The 19,724-nt window shown below is 42.5% G+C and overlaps 1 protein-coding gene across 1 annotated transcript; it reads right to left on the bottom strand.

Moving 5' to 3' along the window:
- Positions 1 to 3,578: 3,578 nt before the first annotated feature.
- On the bottom strand, positions 3,579 to 4,980 carry LOC122619777 (EF-hand domain-containing protein D2 homolog). Its single transcript, XM_043796896.1, has one exon. The coding sequence runs from the start codon at positions 4,863 to 4,865 to the stop codon at positions 3,753 to 3,755; it is 1,113 nt and encodes a 370-aa protein (XP_043652831.1). The 5' UTR covers positions 4,866 to 4,980; the 3' UTR covers positions 3,579 to 3,752.
- Between the last annotated feature and the right edge of the window lie 14,744 nt (positions 4,981 to 19,724).

Consider the following 19,724-nt stretch of genomic DNA (forward strand, 5'->3'; position numbering starts at 1 on the left):
AAAGAGGCGAAGAAAACTTTTAGCCGAGAACAAGAAACTAAGTCACGCCTACTAGAGAAGCTGCCAATGTTTTCGATACTATATACCACATATACACAAACCCACTCGATCCACAGCCCCTTGCCAGCCTTCCTGAGTATGCAAAATAGCAACAAGCGCATTGTGAACACGGAAATTGAATCGAAAAGCTGCTCCTGCTGCTCCTGCTACTCCTGCTGCCTTAGCCGGTTTCTGGTTCCTGTGGCAGTTTGCCGCAGCTCCGGGCCAACAAAAATACTCTGGCCATAAAGTAAAGAAAAACAGCAGCTGGGCAAATGTAGGGAGCAGCTGGGGGAATACTTTGCACAGGATCTTGGGTGCTGCAAAATGTCAGGCGATTGGTTTTTAGTGCCCAGCAAATTGGTGCTCTCTGCGACTGCTCATCATTCCCCTAATTTTATGTGCTAATGAAAATCAACAAATGCTATTTGCCAATTAACTCTACAAATAAGATGTATGAATGTGTTTATGCAATCTAATTTAATTTAATAATGTGATTGTTCACTGCGCGTATTAAACAACATACAAATTGAATTGAAGCCATGCCTTTACATTGCGACTCTATTTAAATCGATCTGCTCCTTCGAGTGGAAACCAATTTTTGAAATATTTCCCCCAACTATTCGAGCAACAATTTCATGTTTTTTATTGCACTAGTTGTTATGTTGCAACTAGTTGTTTCTATTAAGCACTCAAAAGCATAGTTTCAGCTTCAGAACTGCAACCCCTCAATTTGAACCCCAATTTTCATTGAACATTCTTCTTGCGGAAATTCCGCTGCTGGCAGCTCAATCTTTTCCAATACCCCAAAAACACCAATTGGTTTATTTTCAATTGTTTTTTTTATATTTTCACTCTGATCGATGCAAGAGAAGCATTTCTAAAATGAAGTTTGATAGTAATGTGAAATGTAATGTGAGCATCTGCTAGCAAATTTAAGCTTCGCGCAAAGGGCATTACTTCTAGAATTAAGTACACTTTTTGTAACGATACTAGTAATTAGGTTATAAGAAATTCTCAGCCCAAATTTACTTTCTGCCATATGACCCCTTTCCCACACGAAAAACTATAAGTTTTTAATAATGTTACCTCGTGGTTGCAACCCAATTCCCAATCATTATTTTCTTCACCCGACCTGGGAGTTAACCTGAACTTAAGCTTCGGTTTAAAGGTATAAGTTCTCACTTTCATAGCTAACCACATAGGGGAACCTGATATGAAAACCTTTCTATGTTCACTTGCGACTTTTCTGGAGACAACTTTGTGAGAAGGGTTTAAAAAAGGAGATGGATAAATATATCACATCCCACATATACAAGTGAAATTTGTATACGTTTTCAAGTGAGACGAGGGATTCTAGTCCACGTCCCTAGAATATTGTGTTCCATGCTGGACACCGGACCAAACTTCGTGACATTGAATTTAAGGCATGCTGACAGGTCTGACTTGTAGCTTTATAACGAAGAGTCTGTGCTCATGTTCCTATCTCTAGAGAACTAGGCTGTGTATCTGGGCTCCTGTCAATTATGAGCGGAGGACGCAGAGACTACGCAGATGCCAGAAATTATTACATCAACTAATTGCAATTGGCAGTGAGTCGGTGTGGGTGTGGGTGTGGAAGTGGGGTTGTACCATCCTCATGGGTTCTTTTCTCGGGGCAGAAAAAGTTGAGCGCAAATGAGGCAAAAACCGTGGCATACTTTTCGGCGCCCAGCCTCTCATCCGCGCGTGTTTGTGTTGGTTTGTTTGCGAACGCTTAAAGGCAAGGCAAACCGTGTCAATGACATCTGACACGTGACCCTTTTCCCTTTCCACACACGCACACACAAGCACACACACACACACGAAGAGCCTCACGCACACACACTTGCGCATGCAGCCATAAAGCAATAACCATAAACATTTTGTCAGGACATCCAGAAGTTTTCCCGCTTTGTTGTAGTGCAACTCAACTTAAGCCAAGGAAGGTATGTCAGGCTGGAGCAAAAGGATTTTAAGGAATTACTAACCAAGAATAACAAATTAAGCAGAAAGGAATAATTACTAAAAACAAGAGGTGAAAACCGTAGTTACATAAAATAAATCTATTAAAAAGTTATCCATTTAACAGTAAAAGGAACATATTATTATTATTGGCTGGCACCAGCTATTTATATACCATATAAAAAATGTTGATTTAAGTTGGTATAAATAGGTATCGAATTGTTGGCACCATTTCGCCTTTTCGACTTACCCTGTTAACCTTTTTCGGGGGTCGTTCCGACGTGATTAGATGCGATTGTGCGTGCAATTGAGCGAAATTGATGGCAATGCCGTTAAAAGGTATGGCTGGTCATGCCTTCGCCCAGGGCCACTCCCCCCGCCACTCCCCCGCCGCCCTTTGACCCCAGTGCGACCTCCGCTTTTCCGGTAAACGCTGCATTGGTTTCACTTACGACGTCACCATCATCGCTGCCATCGCCATCGTCGTTCATAATTAATTTTCTAGTGAATTTACTTTCATGGCATTTTGGCTGACTGAGAGTGGAGCAGCGAAGGAAAAGCCCCACTGCTTTTCCGCCCGCTTTCCCAATTTCCCTCGCTTTCCCCTCCCCCGCTGTGGGCACATGAAAGTTGTTACAGCTGCGGCGTTTATTTTAATTTGAAAACTATTTCCCCTTGCCTTTCCACGCGTCGCCTTCCTGCTTGACTTTAGTTGGATTTTTATAACATTATTTTCCGCAATATTGCGTATACGCAGCGTCCGCCGCTTTCGTTTTAATTTGTATATGGCGTGTGGCCAGCAACTGGCTACTCCTGCCTCCACTTGGCGCTTGCCCCCGAATCGAAATCAGTTATAAATATTAGCACACAGCCCCCATAATGGCAGCATAATTGTGTGGCGTGCCTGGTTTTTTTTTTTTTGGCGAGGCCAACTTTTTGATATCCCGGCCAAATGAACGCTCACCTTGCAGTTTGCTGGTTTGTCGGTTGTCGGCTGTCGGTTTGTCGGTGGCCCGCAGGGTATGCAAATACGTATCGAAATACCCGGCGTAGTTAAGAGCGCAAATTATTTGCACGAAAATATTTTTATGCCCCGAAGACTGGAGGCCGCCGGGTAACTTCCGGAAAAGTCGTCGTCCAACTTGCCACTTGGCGTGTGTGGCGCACATTTGGCTCCGCGGGGAGTCGTTGCCCCAGCCAAATTCCAACTGCCAGTGGTGCCGCGTTTTCCGGGATGCCCAGGAAATGAAGAACTGCCTCACAGCGAGGGGAACCACGGAAACCAAACTGATAAAAACCATTGCTCCACTTAAGTCGAAAAGCTATTTCAATTGGCTAACGCAAACCAATGATCAACATTATACCTTTTAAAGCTTGGAAAAAACACTTGGATTTGCCGAAAAAAGCTGAATTGGTATCACTGTTGGGCATAATAAAGGGAAAATAATATTGAAAAGTAGCCCGCCCCACGAGAAGTGGGAGTGTCTGAAAGTGGAGGTATGGGTTCTGCGTTTCTGCAGACCGGCGATTACCTTTGATTGGTCACTTAAGCAGCGTTTGCGTTCCTGGATCGCTTTTATTGGCAAATGATTTATGGAAAGTTATGGAGTAGATACAAGGTCAGTCTGTAGTAAAACTTAAAATTTTCTAGTAGTTCAACTGGGAATTTCGCGCAACACTCTTGAGTCAGAATTGTATGGTTTGCATTGAAGGCTTCCACGCGAGTTGACTTACTGTTCACTTTCAAGCTTTTTAAAAAGAGCGGCAGCGGACTTGAAGTTTACTCTTCTAGAGCCTGTGTTCTCCTTATTCAATGAATGAACCGGCACTCTGGCCACCGGTTGATCCGAATTAATAGGCAAGTGATCCGTTTGCAGGGCTATTTTGGCTTCGAAAAACTCTTTTGCACCACTAACACCCACCTTGGACACGTCTACCGCCTTGCTTCGGGCCAAACGATGCCGTTCCCGATCCAATAGATGCCACTTCCTCAATTCCAAGCGATTCAAAACAGTTCCGTAAATAAGAAGCGCATGGCAGAAGTTCAGTCGTTCCACGTGTTTTCCCACCACATGGGTCATTACGTTTTTGGCTGCCAAATGGGTTTGTGGCATCGCGAGTTTCTCCAGGAATCTCTTCAGCTCGCCCAGACAAATGTACCCGTCCATGTCCTCATCCGCCTGCATAAAAGAGGAAAATGCGGTATCTATTTCGTTGTGATTGAACCAAGCCGAGAAGCGTTGGTACACTTCGTCCAAGCTGAGTTCGCAATCACCTTCGCTGTCCTCGGAAGTGACAGTCAGTTCTCTTTTCTCCATCACGATCCTGGTGGATGAGCTGTTTTTCTCAATACCTGGATATAAGGGGGTTCCTTGTAACTGATCCTGGTCCTTATCCAGATCCCGATTGAGCAAAAGATCGATTGGGGAAGCTATATCAATGCCACTGTCCAAACTCAAGGTGGATGCGTCACGTATCTCCCGGCAAAGGATCGACTTTCGCATGTATCTGTACGAGCAACAGGATGTAAAGGACGATCCGGAACTGAGCTCCTCCTCCCCTTCTACAAAACTAATCTCCTCAGGCGCCGCTTCATCGGACTCTTTGAACTGATTTGGTGTCTTATAGCCTGTGGTATCTTTCGCTTCCCAAATGTCCGCCTGCTCTGAAACCTTGAAATCTTTCTCAGACACCCCTGCAATGTTCAACGTGCTGTCTATTTCATCGCAAACCATCAGCTTTTCCGGCTCGATTTTCGAATCGTTTCCGAGCGAACTCTGACTGTCGTTCGACGTTACTGCTGGGATTTCAAACTGGTCCCGGACGACGACTTCCTCTGACATAGTTGCAATGTAGTTCGTTTTTAAATTCACTGGCAGCACACGGATTTTGTTTGACCTAAAGCTATACAAATATATAAAAAAGTACAATGTTTGATTCCTACGTTTTCTGAACCACTTTTAGCATACTAAGTGACAGTTAAGTCAACAAAGATGGATAAACATGTGTTCTTTGACCAACGCAATAGCATAAAAACGCCATATATTTTTCCCGAGTCGGTAAGTTTTCGTATTAGTAATTGAATGGCTTTCATATTCCCCACTTACAAGGCTAAGGTTTTTTACGGTCGGGGTCGGGGTTTGTTCCCAGTCCACTTCAAATTAATGGCTTAGGTCGAACATTCGGCACGTCTTTTCGGTGCGGACCCTGTTAGCATGCCATGGCCATAAACAGTTAATTAAGCTTTTATTGGCTACTCTTTTTGGTTGGCGCACAGACGACGGTCAGCCTGGCTGACTGGCTGACATTTCACGTTTTATTTGACAAACAAGCGGCCAAAAAGTGACGACCATAAACGGTGACCCAAGTCGCCTTGGCTGCGGCTATGTGGCTATATGGCTGTTGATCCACCTCCGACTTTCGCAGGAGCTATTTGCCGTGTTCTGGCCGCTCTGTTTTTTTCCTGGCTTATTTATTCACTCATTTCGTGTGCAAAAATATTTGGTGATAACGAGCTGGCAGCCCACGGCTACTTGTCATGTTTAAGCCACATTTATTTGCCGCTGCCTTTGTCCCGGCGACAATAAAAAGTGTACGTATTACGTATATACATACATATATATTGGGGACTTTTTTGTTCTGCGGCTCTTGTATTTATTTGGTTTAATTTTTTTTTTTTCGTACTGAGCTACCCATACAAGAGAAACGAGCGGCAAGAAATGCCAGAAAAAAAGTTGCGGGTTTCAGCATTTAATTTACATAGCAAAGTTTTCCTTATTTCGAGAATTCTGATTATAAAATTGCCGGCGAAATGGGAACTTGCGAAACTGCCTGCAACTGGGTTAAGCCAAAACATCGACGGCCAGATAAAACGCCAAAAAACGAACACTTTGTCCTGCAAAACAGGGTCCTGCAAAAGGGCAGGCAGAAAAGGCAGAAGGCTGCCAAAAGTTGTGTGACCCTTAATCGGTGCCCACAAAAGGCAAAAAAGTGGGGAAAATACGTACAGAATTAAATTAAATAAAACAAAAAAACTAAAATATATATTAATAAGAAAAAATAGTTAGCCTTTTTTATTTAAGATGATACAATTTTCCTATTCCTTCTGGGGAGATTTCCGTTTGGGGAATGCTGTGCACCTGAAAAAGTCCGCATTCGAGCAGGAGCAACTTTTGGTTTGGCCCAAAAGTGTCAAAACAACTGGCTCGGAAGCTGCTCCGCCCAAAGAAAGTGTAAGTTGTTGATTTCTTGAGCCAGTGCAAGCCCCCATTGGAAGTGGGAACACCCACACAGGCAACTCTGCCATTTGGCCAATGGCCAAAAGTCACTTTTTGCCAGTGGGCTTCGACTGTCGGGCAGTTCATGAAAAACTGCAAGTGAAAATGAAATGCAGGCTGGCGCATAAATTTCAGCCCAGCATCCGTGTAATATTATATTTCCTGAAAACAAATAAAAACGGGCTGCCTACCGGTCGATCATAATTAATGATTGGCCCTCGCACTTTTCTCACTGCGAAAGGAACCATAATAAATCTCAATATAACTCAAGTGACTGTAACAGTCTAAACTTTGGCATTTGATGGAAGGGTTGGTCCTTCCCCATTTTTTTTTTTGGGGCTTCTGCAGCAACCGTTTGTCAAAAAGGCCAGCTTTAAGACCAAAACACTTGGTCTACGTTCAGTATTCACTGCAAAACTTTATTCAAGTAAAAGACAAACACTCACATATATATATATATTGGTCTTTCCCTTTCTGTAGTCTGGAAAGCCAAATTGATTGCTTGAAAAATTTCAGCCTCATTCTGGGCCATCTTTGGCCGTTCGGAGCCCTTGCCTTTTTTCGCCCATTTATTTTTTTGGTCTTTCGGGATTTCACTTAATTGAAACCTTAAATGTTTTTACATTGCGTTTGCCTACAGCGTGAAAGGAAGCCACAGCACAGGCACACACACATACACCGGATTGTCCGTGGAGTAAAAAGTATCCTGCTTTCTTCCTTGCGAACTCGGCTAAACACACATGCACAAAAGCACACAGTCAATCAATCAAATTGGGACTCACTTTGTTTTTTGTGGTATTTTCAAGAGATTTCAAGAGCTGCAAGTGTCAGTTGAATGTTGACCCCAGGTTGGGTATTCATTTGATTAAATACCCATGACAGATAAGTTAACTCTTTCATTAAAAGGAACTCGTTGTCTCTTGGTTATTTCTTATTTCTATTGCCAAAGTCCCTTGACCTTTGCCCGCAATTAAAGAGTGCCCTCAAAAGTAGGGGGTGTACAGCCAATTTTTTCCAAGTATACATACATTTGAATGGCCATTAAAGTCATAATTTCACATTAAATGCAGACGTGACTGCGGCAAAGGGCGGACCACCGAAATGTCCCAACGGGCGCCACATGAATCCAATTGAGGCGACCATGTCTTGAAGGCAGCATTTCTTTTTTCTCGGATCCTGCACCACTGTTTTCCCGGCAGGCAGGCAGGACAAACATTAATAAGTCAATTGATGTTTGGGTTAACCCCCCGACGGTGCGAGGGGGTCGATGTTAGCCAGGCGGCGGCCAGTTCGTCATTCGAGAGGCAGTGGCTCCCTGGCGACGACGACATGCGTGTGCTCACATTTATCCCAACGGGAGCTGGGACTAATTGCAATTTATGTACGCAATAAAACATTCGCCAAACGGCTGCCATTCGTTACGGCCGATGGTTATAAATTTATGAATAAAACAAATTCACCAATGGGCCCGGGGCTTTATTAATCAGTACTCTGCCAGCACTCCGGACCTGGACCCCCAGTGACCTGCAGTCAATTGAAGTCAATGCTCAAATAATCACGGCACATCCAAAAAAAAGAGGAGGAGCAGCATGAGTGCCTCGATTGGGTAAGCCGGAGTTTGATTTAAAGCGCGGAATCAGGGCATAAAGGGCATTAAGAAATTTACTACTGCATTACACAAGGATCCGCCGGCGAATACAAAATTTAACTGCCGCAGTCGTTACGCTCGAGGCATTAAAAGTAATCTGCTTAGCATTTTGCGGGAAATTATTCGACCAGCCAAAACAGGTGGCCAAAGGATTCGCAGTGGAAATGCTTTCAGTGGCGCACTGGGAATGCTCTGTAGGGAGTTTTTTAGAAGGGTATTTGCTGTTGGCATGGAAGTCTGTAGTTATTGTAAAGTCTTAATTTCATTATTTTCAATAACTTATTTATTGTCCAGCCGTGATAAGCATTTTTTGAAAGCAAGGTACCATATTTGAAAGTCTGCTAAAGCTGCAGCTAGCAATTCCAGTAGATGTGCTTTTCAGAAGAGGCAGAAGATCCGGGGAAGCCGCTTTTGGCTTCTTCTCCATTTGAAGTGATTGCCGTGCACAATTCGCGCTAAAAGCTTTCACTTGCCAATTGCCGATGAAAACAAATGTGCCGCAGTCCGCAGTCTCCTCTTTTTCTGTCTTCTGTCTTCACCCAATGCCTAGTCAACCGTTTGGATTGGCAGATGATTCTGTTTTTGCTGTTGTTTTGGCCAACAGAAGCCCAAGTTGGCCAGCCGCTTTAAGCTGGAGAGATGTGAAATGCCTAAAGACCGAAGGGCGAATACCCTTAATAAATATTTTGATTACAAATTTAAAGATTTTTACTGTTTAATACTGTAATGTTTAAGCTGTAAGCACTTACATGGAATATTTTAGGGCTTCCGATCTATAATAGTTGACATATAGCGTAAAATGGAAATGAGATGTTGAATAATATAATGAATAATATAAAGTTATACTCAGAAATGGTTACCTTATGGATGCTGCAAGCCAATTTCAAAATTCAGAAGACCCATGGAGAGTAACTTGGAAAACAAAGCACTCAGAACTGCTCAATGGGGTTTTGCTATCAGGACTGAGCTAATTGAAAACTACTTTCCAGTCCAATGTGTACAGTGTGTGTGTATACACTTACACACACACTCACATTGATCAAAGACGGATATCAGGCTGTAGTCAGTGCTGTCAGCAGCCAAGAAATAGGCAGCCTTAAAATTGAATATATTTTTTGTTCTATCAACATTTTTTATCACGGAATATCTTTGTCACACAAGTGTTGGCATGAAACACAATTTTTGTGTTCCAATTCATCTAGAATATACGTAAATGTTTGCTTTAAATTTGACCAAAGGCCTAGAAAAAGTGGACAAAGTCCCAGCACTGTCAACAGCAAAAACGAGGAAAAGAAAGCCGAGCATTACTCATACGCCACGTTGGTCATGGCTCGCCTATGCATCCATTGTACTTTCTGGGGGCCAGAGGTTGTTGAGAGGGGCACGTCTGAGCATTTTGCATTTTTTTCTTGCCTATTAATGCCAGAGCATGCATGCTGGTGTCGATGTCTGTAAGTGTGCTGAAAAAGCACAAGCAAAACGGGTTACACTTTTTATATAAATAGCAAATTATATATAAATTATAAAAAGCCAAATGCTTTGTATTCAGAAGAAGATCATTTCATAAAGTCCTTTATTGTATCTAAAAACTTGGAAGAAGTTTAAAGCTCTGTTATAAAATCTCTTGCCAAACCGCATAGTTTAGCGCTTGTTTTCTTTTTGCTCTGTGTGCTTTGAACGTAATTTGTTTTCACGATTTCCCACAGCGACTTTGTACGTGATGCGGCATGCGAAATGGGGCGCGTAAGATGACGCTGAAAGGGGTATTTGGGTCAGAATTAGGCGTGGTCTGCCAGCTCTGCCAGCTCTTCCGCCTTTTGCGGCTGTTTTCCTGAACTCGTTGAACTCTCCGCCAGGTGCCAATCACCCGGCATTCACCCGTTAATAGCAACAAATGGCAACACCTGCAAGTGCACTTCATCAGGCACGGCGAACTTAAGTGCATTCTCAACTGTTTCCGTTTCTTTTCCGCAGCAAAGAGCTCTCTCTCTCTCTCTCTGTGTGGCGTTTTTGCTGCACTCAATCTCCACGCCCGCCCTGATTTAGAATTAATAAAGGCAGCGCATTTCCCCTTTATTTTATTATTTCTTTCTACCTTTTTGCTGTCGCCAGCAGCAGTTGATTTCACCTGGCATTGTCCTGGCCAACACAAGCACACACACACACACACACACACACACGCGCGCGCATGCAAATGGGGAGCTGTATATAAATGTGTTGCATACATTTCAGCGCCAAGATTTATGCACAAGCAACTCCGGATAGCTGCTGCATATGGGTAAGTTCATGCTGCTGTCTTTTTAGGTTTCACGTTTATGCAAAGTGCAGCGACTAGTACTCTCCCTTTCCCACCCCAGCCGCATCCTATCCCTGTCCTTATCCCTCGCTCTCGTTCTACCTTTTCAGGTGTGTATGTGTGTGTGTTTTTGCATAAAACTTTAGCTGCTGTTGTTTTTGTTTTTATGCGGCATTTGTGTCAAGTACACGACGCAGATTAAAGGCTACAGCCCGGGAAGATGGCACAAGGTGCAGACACCCCACACAGTCAAGCACACGGAAATAAAAGGAGTACGCACGGCGAGAAAAGTTGTATTCATTTATATGTTCTTATATCTAGAATACTTACCTACCTACACGTAAGTACGAACAGTAAAGAACAAGCTATCAGTTTTAAGTTCCTTTGTCTTAAAGGTATCCTATGTGATTGTTCTATTATAAAAATGTATTATATTACTAGGTATGTCTGGTTTTTCTCAGTGTCCACAGCAGCGCAGAAGAAGAGCATCTCGGTGGGGAGAGATAAATGGCCGAGCAACGCAGCACAAATCGAAAGGAATTGCGATTTAATGGCATAACCTGTGCCAGGAGCCAGGATTCCATCGCCGGTGTGTGCTTACGGGTCTGTATATGTCACTGTCCCATATGCTTTCCGGCTGCCTTCTGATTGCACAAAGTAATGGAACTACCTAATTCGGTGTCGTTCTAAGATTATGAAGGTGTCCAGGCCGATAGCTGTAATATAGACATTACTCCGAACCGGTTTATGGCCAAATGAAACCTTATTATAGGTCGAAGCGTAAGATGAAGCCATTCACCTATTTATTGTCACATGAAATATCCAAAGTCAAGTTCAGGTGTTTCAATTTGTGCATATTTTTGGCCGCACTCAGCGAACCGAACTCATCGTTCGACCCTCGGTATAATCCTTACCGCATTGCAGAAAGTCTCGTATTTTTAATGTTTACCCAACTCTTAACGCATTACGCAGAGCTGACTCAGACCCCGGACTTTTGGCAATCAAAAGTGCATAACTGTGTATGTCAGGCAGCCGAAAAAAAGTGAGGCGAAAGCAAACTGTGGCCAAAGTAAACGGAATCGGGCAGAAAAGCAACCGGCAGTGTGTGCAATTTTACAGTAAATTGCAATAAGGTGTAAAGTCAAGTTGCTCCTTTTTCCTTTTCCCGTTGCCCAGAGTCACACATGCCACACTGGCGAAAAGGAGACTTTCCATTCCGGTTGCCTACCCCACCACCCCGCCACCCGATCCTGTTTCCTGCACACTGTTGCACACTGCGAGGCGTTTCCTTTGAGCTCAGCCCGCTGTCAGGCGGCACTCAGCTTTAACCCTTTGAGGGGGCGTGGCTGTGGGCGGAGGCTGTGGGTGGCAGGAGTAATGGGCCAGCATGCAGGTAAGTAATATTCTTATAAAAAAGCATATATATCCGCGCGTGCATATGCAATGCACATTGTTCGCACAGATGGTGTCAAGAAACTAATAGTCCGTGGCTTAGATATAAGATGGGTTTCTAGACTATTCCCCAATCTTCAATTTAAAAGTAAAAAAGTATATAAAAATTGTATTGCATTAGAATTCAATACAATTCTGCAAAATTATTAGACAGCTTTAGTAGTTTTTAAGGACGAATTTTATTATTTCACCCGCAGCTGTGTTCGTCAACGGGCAGCTTTGCCAGCAAGATAAAAGTGAAATGCAGCAAAAGCATTTTTAGCCAGCTTCGAATGACACTGGCAACACCAGCCAACTCTCGCTTTACTTTCTCCTCGCTTCACTTCGTCCCTTTCTCTTTTTTGGCTTCCCATCTCTCTCCTTTCACTATCGCTGTCTCTCTTGCGAGTTCGCTATGTGTGCCATTTATCACAACGACTTTAGAGACCCTCTCCCTTTCAGGCGCATTGTCCTTCCCAGTGACACAGTTCATAATTAAATTCAAATACTTGTACCATTTTCACGCGCTTATGACACAAAATTTATGAATGAGCGCCTGAATACAAAGCATCTGTGTGGAACTCTCTGCATCAGAATTTTCCCCCACCATTTTCCGGCACTTTCCCGGGCATCATAAGCTTCATTTTGGCCACCTGCTGGTTTTGGGCCAATCTCAGCGGGCGTTTAAAATTAATAACGTCTCCTCTTATGGAAAATATCTTAGATGGGCTTTCGCAAACCTGCCACCTCTTCATTGCGGAATTGTGTAAGTGGTATTTGGTTTGGATTTGTCAGCTGGCAGTGGTCTGCACTTGATGGGTTCTCCAAGTTGGTGAGATGCATCGTAATTTAAGTTGACACTTAAGGATTTCCTTAAGTTTTCAGTTGCACCTCAATTCTGGCAGAGTTTCCCGTTTTCCAGTTTTCCATTATGTTTTCATTTTTTTGCCACCTTTCACGCACATTTGACACAAGTCACGGGTAGTTTTTAATTAAAAAACTTTTACGTGCAATTATTTGTACCTCACCAACACACACTTCCGCATCGGTACGCACACATAAATATTTTCCAATGAATTGCGATATGTGTTATTTATATTTGTTTTTATTGCAGCACTGCACCTGAAGGACCAACTTGCATTCGCCGAGCGAATAATTTACAATATTGCGTATACGCAGTGCTTACCGAGGCATCTTCAATGTCAACAGAATGTCACCCGGTTGAGCCTGTTTCTGTTGGAAAATTGGGTGTAAGTGAACAGCACAAACAACTTTCGCAAAGTGCAAACACTCGAGCAGAAAAGGGAAAAAACCGAATTGTGCTACGGAAAAAAGACTCCTCTAGAGATCTCTACCATCCTTCCATTTCTATTCCTTTTTTTGCCTGCTGAGTGATGGACACTGGAGCCGAATCGACTGAATCATCTGATTCATTGATTAACGCAGAACGGCTCCTTTTTTTCAGGGACTGCGTCCTGCTGGGGCCTTAACCCATTGATGCCATTTTTGCAGCAGCTGAGCTGTTCGAGCATGAAATTCCCAAAGCCTAATGAAGTGTAAAGGTCTATCGCATGAAGAAAGGGAAATGCGCCCGCATTGATTCTCTCAGTTGTCGCATACCCTATAGAACGGAAATTATAATACTAGAAAGTTGTTTGTATTTATATTATAAATACCAAGGTCTTAGGGCTAGCCAAATGTGTCCTTAAGTTATGTGCTAACTTTTAAAGTTTATTAAAGGGTATTATCCATTCTGTTCAAACAATAGCCCAAAAGCAGCCCAAGCCCCTATGTTTTCCTCTCATCAATGGCTGTGTCCCTTCGCTCCCTGTGTTTTATTATTATTGTTTGGCTCTCCGTATTATTTGGCTTTCGCTTTCCCGATCGCTTTCGATTCTGCGATTGGGTCATATATCATTTGGCCTATATGGTCACGGTAACAAGGTTTATTATTATTTGCTTTCCCACCCTTTTTATTTTTGGTATTTTTTCGGCTGTTGCTAATTTTAAACATCATTGGTTTTGCTGATTTATGGAATTTCTCGGCGATAAGTTACGAACCCGAGCGATGTTTGTAAATAAAATAAAACACGTAAATTTATAGATTTGATTACGATAAATCAGCAGCATTCAAAGCAAAAACCTATGAATGTAGAGAACATTTTCATAATTTCGAATTATTTTTCACCGCATTTATTGCATTAATTAGCATTAAATTCGGTTTATGGCTAAAAATAAGACTAACGGCAATTTAATTATGAAGAAGGATCCACAACAGACAAGTGGTGTGTTTGGTAGTTAAAACATGTTTTTTACTGGCAAAATACACGATGTAGTCTCATTATTGTTTTCGGCTGCCCATTGTTTCGCACTTAACAATTGTTTTGAAACAATAATACTTAATTTACCAGCTGCTTAGTATGTTTTTGTTAAATATGCAACTATTACACCTTTTACTTAAAAATAAATCTGCAACATGAATTACGTTTCTGAATGCAAATAAATTAAAACATGCTCAATGTTCCGGATCAACTTTAATTTGTTGCTTTAATTAATTATCTTTTAAGCCACTTTTAAGCAATAAAATACTGTTGCATACTATTACTGCGTTAAACTTTTTATTTTTGTACTTCATACAAGATCCAAAAGAAATCTGAGGCTTCGCACATGAACCACTCCCGTAAGCTGGTCCTCGTTTTCCTGGGCAAATTCCAGTTTTCCTGGGGGGAAAATGGCAGCATCGGCCATGACAGCTTGAGGGGAGTGCAACTAGGAAATCAAAATGTGCATATGAAAGTAATTTCCACACTTAATAGGATACGGAAACTCGTTCCGGCTATACGTTTTACGATATCCCCTTTTTTATGCCATTGACTGTACCAGCCGTGCACACATTTGCATCTCACCGGGAGTAAGGTGGAGAAAAAAGAGACGACCGGAGCTCTTCGTCATTGAATGCATGACCTCGTCAGTCGGTGGAAATATTGCCGCCCACTTTCCCACTGAATGTTTCCGTTCAAGTTTCCGGTTGGCATACGTTACCGTTACCGTACTGTACGTACTATAGTTACCGGTTACTATACATATATAGCATTTCAGCTCGAGGCGTGACAGGTGGGGGAAGTCTGACAGGCCGGGAAACTGAGATACTGAGGAACTGAGAAACTGAGAGGCCGAAACAGCTACTCATTTGTCTGCTGTCAAATTTTGGAAATTATTCTACTCTCTCGGCTTGCAAGTGGAGCATGAACTACTCGAGAACGAGCCACGCATTCTGGGTGATGCAGGTGATGCAGTGGAAGCTGCATCTTGGAGATACTGCCATGAATCCACGAGATACTGTTACAGATGGTGTGCCATAAACTTATTGTGGCAACGGCAAAACCGGATTGCAGCAGCTGCTTCATTTCATTCCCATTGCCCGACATCCAGCTCCGTTCACATCATTGATTTGCCGCGCTGCCACGCTGCCGAGCTGCCACGCCCCACGCCCCACGAACTGCTCGAACCGCCCACTCCGCATCCTTTTCGTCCTGCGATCGATGTTGGCAATTTCGTTTGGGGCTTGGCGCAATTTCACTTGCCATTGTCATGGCCATAAAAAACGGAGCAAGGAAGCTGCTTTGAACGCTCTGATTGACCATTGAAATTGCACGTCAGCTTGCAGAGGAGTGACAGGGGGGTGGACGGGGGGTGGATGTGGGATCGTTGCACGTGGCGGATGAGTAATGTGTGCGACATGCCTGGCAATGAGCGGGTTGATTCACGATATACCGGAAAGGACTGGCAATTAATTAGAGCTGGCAGCTAAGAATAACTCTGGCATTGTGAAAATATGTTACGATTTTCAACAGTGCCTTCCTCATCGAAAAATATTAAGATTGACAGACCTTATAAGTTCCAGAGTTAAATTTATAGTTTAGCTAGGATAAATGTGTCATATTGCTATCTAACTTTGCCAAAATGCTTCTCGGCTATGTGTTGCCAATCTAGCAGATGACTTCAAATATTTGCATGCCCTGCCATGCCAGCAAGTTCTGAGCGAAATTTATAGTGGGGAAAGTGTGAACATCCCCGCTTGTTATTGCCAACAGCATGAAAAATTAAGTTTGCCTTAAGTGTGCCCCAGAGTGGAGTTCGCACACCCGTACATCTAGTTGCGTTCGAGATGCCGCAGACAATAGTGCGGAGATTTACATACAGTGCAGTACAAAAGTATATGTAAGCCGTTTGCCCCTCGAACCCGACTCGAGCACGTGTGCTTGGCTGTAATAAGCAGGAGACTTTGGGAGTTGCCTCCCCAAACAAAAACAGGCTAACAATAAAGTCAGGCGCTCGAATGCCAAATCAGACCCACGAGTGTTGCGCTACAGCAAATTATATTTATCTGGGAGCAAAGGGGTAAGGAGGAGGATCCAACCCGCCAGATGGCAGATAGGAATCCTCTGCTTGACGTCATTTAGTTTCGCATATATCGCTGAAATGTGTCGCAACTGCGGCGCATTAGCTTGCCCTGGAAAATGGGGAAGTTCCCTCTGAATTCCCCCCCTCTGCGACGCACAAATAAATATTTATACAACACACTTGGACCAGACAAACAGCCAGCCAGCCAGCGAGTGAGTGAGCAAGTGCAAACAGAGATGGATGTAGTTAAATAGCTCAAGTCCCCGTGAAGCGTACGAGTACTTACCTGTGCACCAAGAATTATGCGAGATATGTATCAAGCGTCAAGTGTTGACGCAGCCGGGTTAATGAGCCAGTCAAACTGGCTGACTGACTGGCAGAAAAGGGTTAACGTTGAAGGCCAGCGGTGAAAGGGTACTGCTGTATCTCAGATTTAAAAATGTTCAGTCTCTTCGCAGAGAACCGACTGCTTTTGACAGCTTACTTGATAGCTAAGATGTAGTTTATGATGAAATAATAGTTATTGTGTATGCTATGTACTTTATGCAGTTTCCTATCCTTTTAATAACTGTTATTAAATTCACGAGATATTTATATATTTTTATTCCAAAGATAACTATGTGGTAGCAGCTTTGAGGTACCCTAAACATTCTAGTTTGTAACTGATGTGCAAAGATTACTGCATCTTTTTGAGGTGCAGGTGCACTGTGGCCTTTACGCTAGAGCGCACACTCGAATTGATTCAAATGTTTAGCCAAGTGTTTTGCTAATTTCGTAAATCCATCTAACGTTTTTTGGTTCATCGAAGCGTGCTCCCTTGGCAGAGATAAGAATTGGAAAATGTTAATATATTGTGCATACGCACTGTGTACACCGAGCATGCCCATCTGCAGATGCCTGTCAATGGCTTTGTTTGCCTTCGATGGAACTGCAAGGCAGGAATTGAGTCATGAAACCCAAGCCCACAAACATTTACTGTGGACAGATGGCAAAACCCCTTCATGTTTGCCCAACGGTGTCTATGGCTTAATCTTCAGGTACTCGGCTGGCAGAATGCTAATCACTTATTTGATTTCGATTCATTTGCAAAGGGTAAAGATATCAGGTACCTCGACTTGAGTTTCCGAGTCTGTGGCAGCCTTTTCCATTCCAACTCTTTTCCATTACCTTTATTACATTCGTTATTTAGCATGTGCGAAAAATAAATGCCACCTACGCGTTACCCATCTAAAAATATGTTTGATTCCACAGAGTACTGTCTTCCTGGAAGCTTGTCTATTTTCAGCTTACCATTAGTTTGATGCTTATGCGGAATGTACACATAAAAAAATCTGTTATAATAATCTAAATATAATTTTGAAAGGAAAATATAACCAATATCGGTTGCTACATTCTAATACATAAGAAATCTAGTGCTCTCTGATGAACTTTAGGGTTAATTTCATATCTAGTGTTCACCCATAAAAAGTGAATTAACCGCCCAGTTGCTTGAGTTCTGTTCGAAACAAAGCGTTTATCACACCGCATTGAGCACACTGCGTCGTACTTCTAGATGAATTCGTGGAAAACTCCTGGGAGTCTTGGCCACACCTCTTGTTGCATATGTTTTATGTATGTGTAAATTCGCATCACGTTCGGGAAAATGGCAGAACGTGTAGCCTGGCAAAAGGAAATTGGAATCCGATGTCTTTAAAAACAGCTTTCTCACAAAAAACGGAATGAAAGTGGGAAGGCCAACGCCTCTAACAGAAACTGCAGTCTTAAAACTCGGGAAAAGTGGCTTAAAGTAATGAATATTTAATATGGGCGAGTAACAAAGCATTTCCGTTTTCGTTTCCCATTTGCTTGGCAACCGCAGCGAGTTTCCTCTCCCACTTTTCACTCATTGTGGAAAATTGGTTTTAAATTGATTTACCATAAGTGGGAAAGCCCGAGGAAGAGCCAAAATAGCACACGTCAATTTGCAGGAACTGTCCCTTTTTTCGCCTCTAATCTGTATGCACATCAGCAAATTAGAGAAAATCGTTTTGCCATTGCAGTTGATTTCATGTTTAAGCAGTTTCACTTCAATTACGAGTAGTACATTTTATATTCCGAGTGTTGCCTGTTTATTGCAACTGCGTGAGGATGCGCGGACGTGTTGCAGCTTAATTGCAGCAGTAAGCTGCAACCTGCAACCTGCAGCCTGCAACCTACAACGTGCAACGTGTAATGGGCAACATGCAGCATGCAGCACGGTCGTCGGCAATTAGAAGAAGTCAGTTAAGAATTCGAGGGACACGGCAGGACTCTCTGGAAAAATGAGAAAAAACATCAGTCGACCACACGACATTTAACAGCTGACAGTGCGCCTCGAATGTCTCCCTCTCTGTCTATCCTTCCTGCCATCTCTGTCTGTCGCTGCCTTGCCCTTTTATTTCATTGCACAAAATTGCTTTTGCCGCATTGCCAACAATAGTTAATGTCATTCTAACTGCTGACAGCCCACAGACCCCATCACTCACGAGTACACTGGGGAAAATAGCTAGGGGAAACTATAAATAGAAAAAAATATTGTTCTCAACCTATCCTCATTGCACCAGTTATATTTTCCAACTGGATTATTATTATTGGGTTGTTATTTTCCCACCACAAAATATATGTTTCATATTTAAAAAATACACAATAAAAACCAAAAATGTTAAACATTTTAAACTAAGGAAATTTATCTCAGTGTCGTTTCGCATGTGAGCCGCCGTCATTAAAACTTTAACATTTTCACGGTGGCAGCAGTCCATGCTGACACTTTGGCTGCACTTTTGTTGCCACGCCCCCTCGGCAACCGCCCCTGCATATGGTATGAGAAAAAGGGCAAACAAAAACATAACAAGCAAGAACTCAAAATGAAATTTTCCATCCATTGTCCCTGGGCTTTCACTTTTATACTCCTGTCCCCGACTGACGGACAACAAAATGTAACAAATTAAAATGCGGAAAAAAGTTGCATAGTTGCCCAAACGTGTCATTCCAGAAAATAAAAACAGCTGAGTATATATTATTATTATTTTTCTAATTAATTGCAGCCCTTTATTGAACGCGTATTTCAGCCGTTTAATTAAATTGCTTGCCCACTTTTTCTGCAAATCTTTTTATTAGTATCAGTTTTGTACTTGCTTATGGAATTTAAGCAAATGTTTTTCTCTATTTTATATATTTTCATAGAATAAATGGGATTCTCAACAGATTGATATTAATTTTTTTGTTTAATTAACTAAATCAATTTAAAGAAAGTTGCTGCATTTTCGTTAGCCTAGGAAGATAATTCAGTATGATCGTTTCGATTATATTTCAATGGAATCGCTACAAAGGAATGGCCTTTGATTTAGAAAATAATTCTGCGCAAATACTCAAATTGGGTCTAAATGGCTAAACGCACACACTCGTTTGTTTAATTTTGATGCCCATTAACGAAAATTTCCACTAATTAATTATAAATGAACGCCATGCGTGCGGCTTCCCTTTTCAGAATTCTTCCGCCTCTCTGTTTCTGTTGCTTTTGCTGTTTCAGTTTCCGTTTCCGTTTTCGTATTCCATTTCTTCTTTTTTTTGGTAAAATTAATATAATCGAATTACTTATATAACCGCAGCAATGCTAGGTTGCTCCTTC

The sequence above is a fragment of the Drosophila teissieri genome, chromosome 3R, assembly GCF_016746235.2.
Source record: "Drosophila teissieri strain GT53w chromosome 3R, Prin_Dtei_1.1, whole genome shotgun sequence".
In the NCBI taxonomy this organism is placed as follows: Eukaryota; Metazoa; Arthropoda; class Insecta; order Diptera; family Drosophilidae; genus Drosophila; species Drosophila teissieri.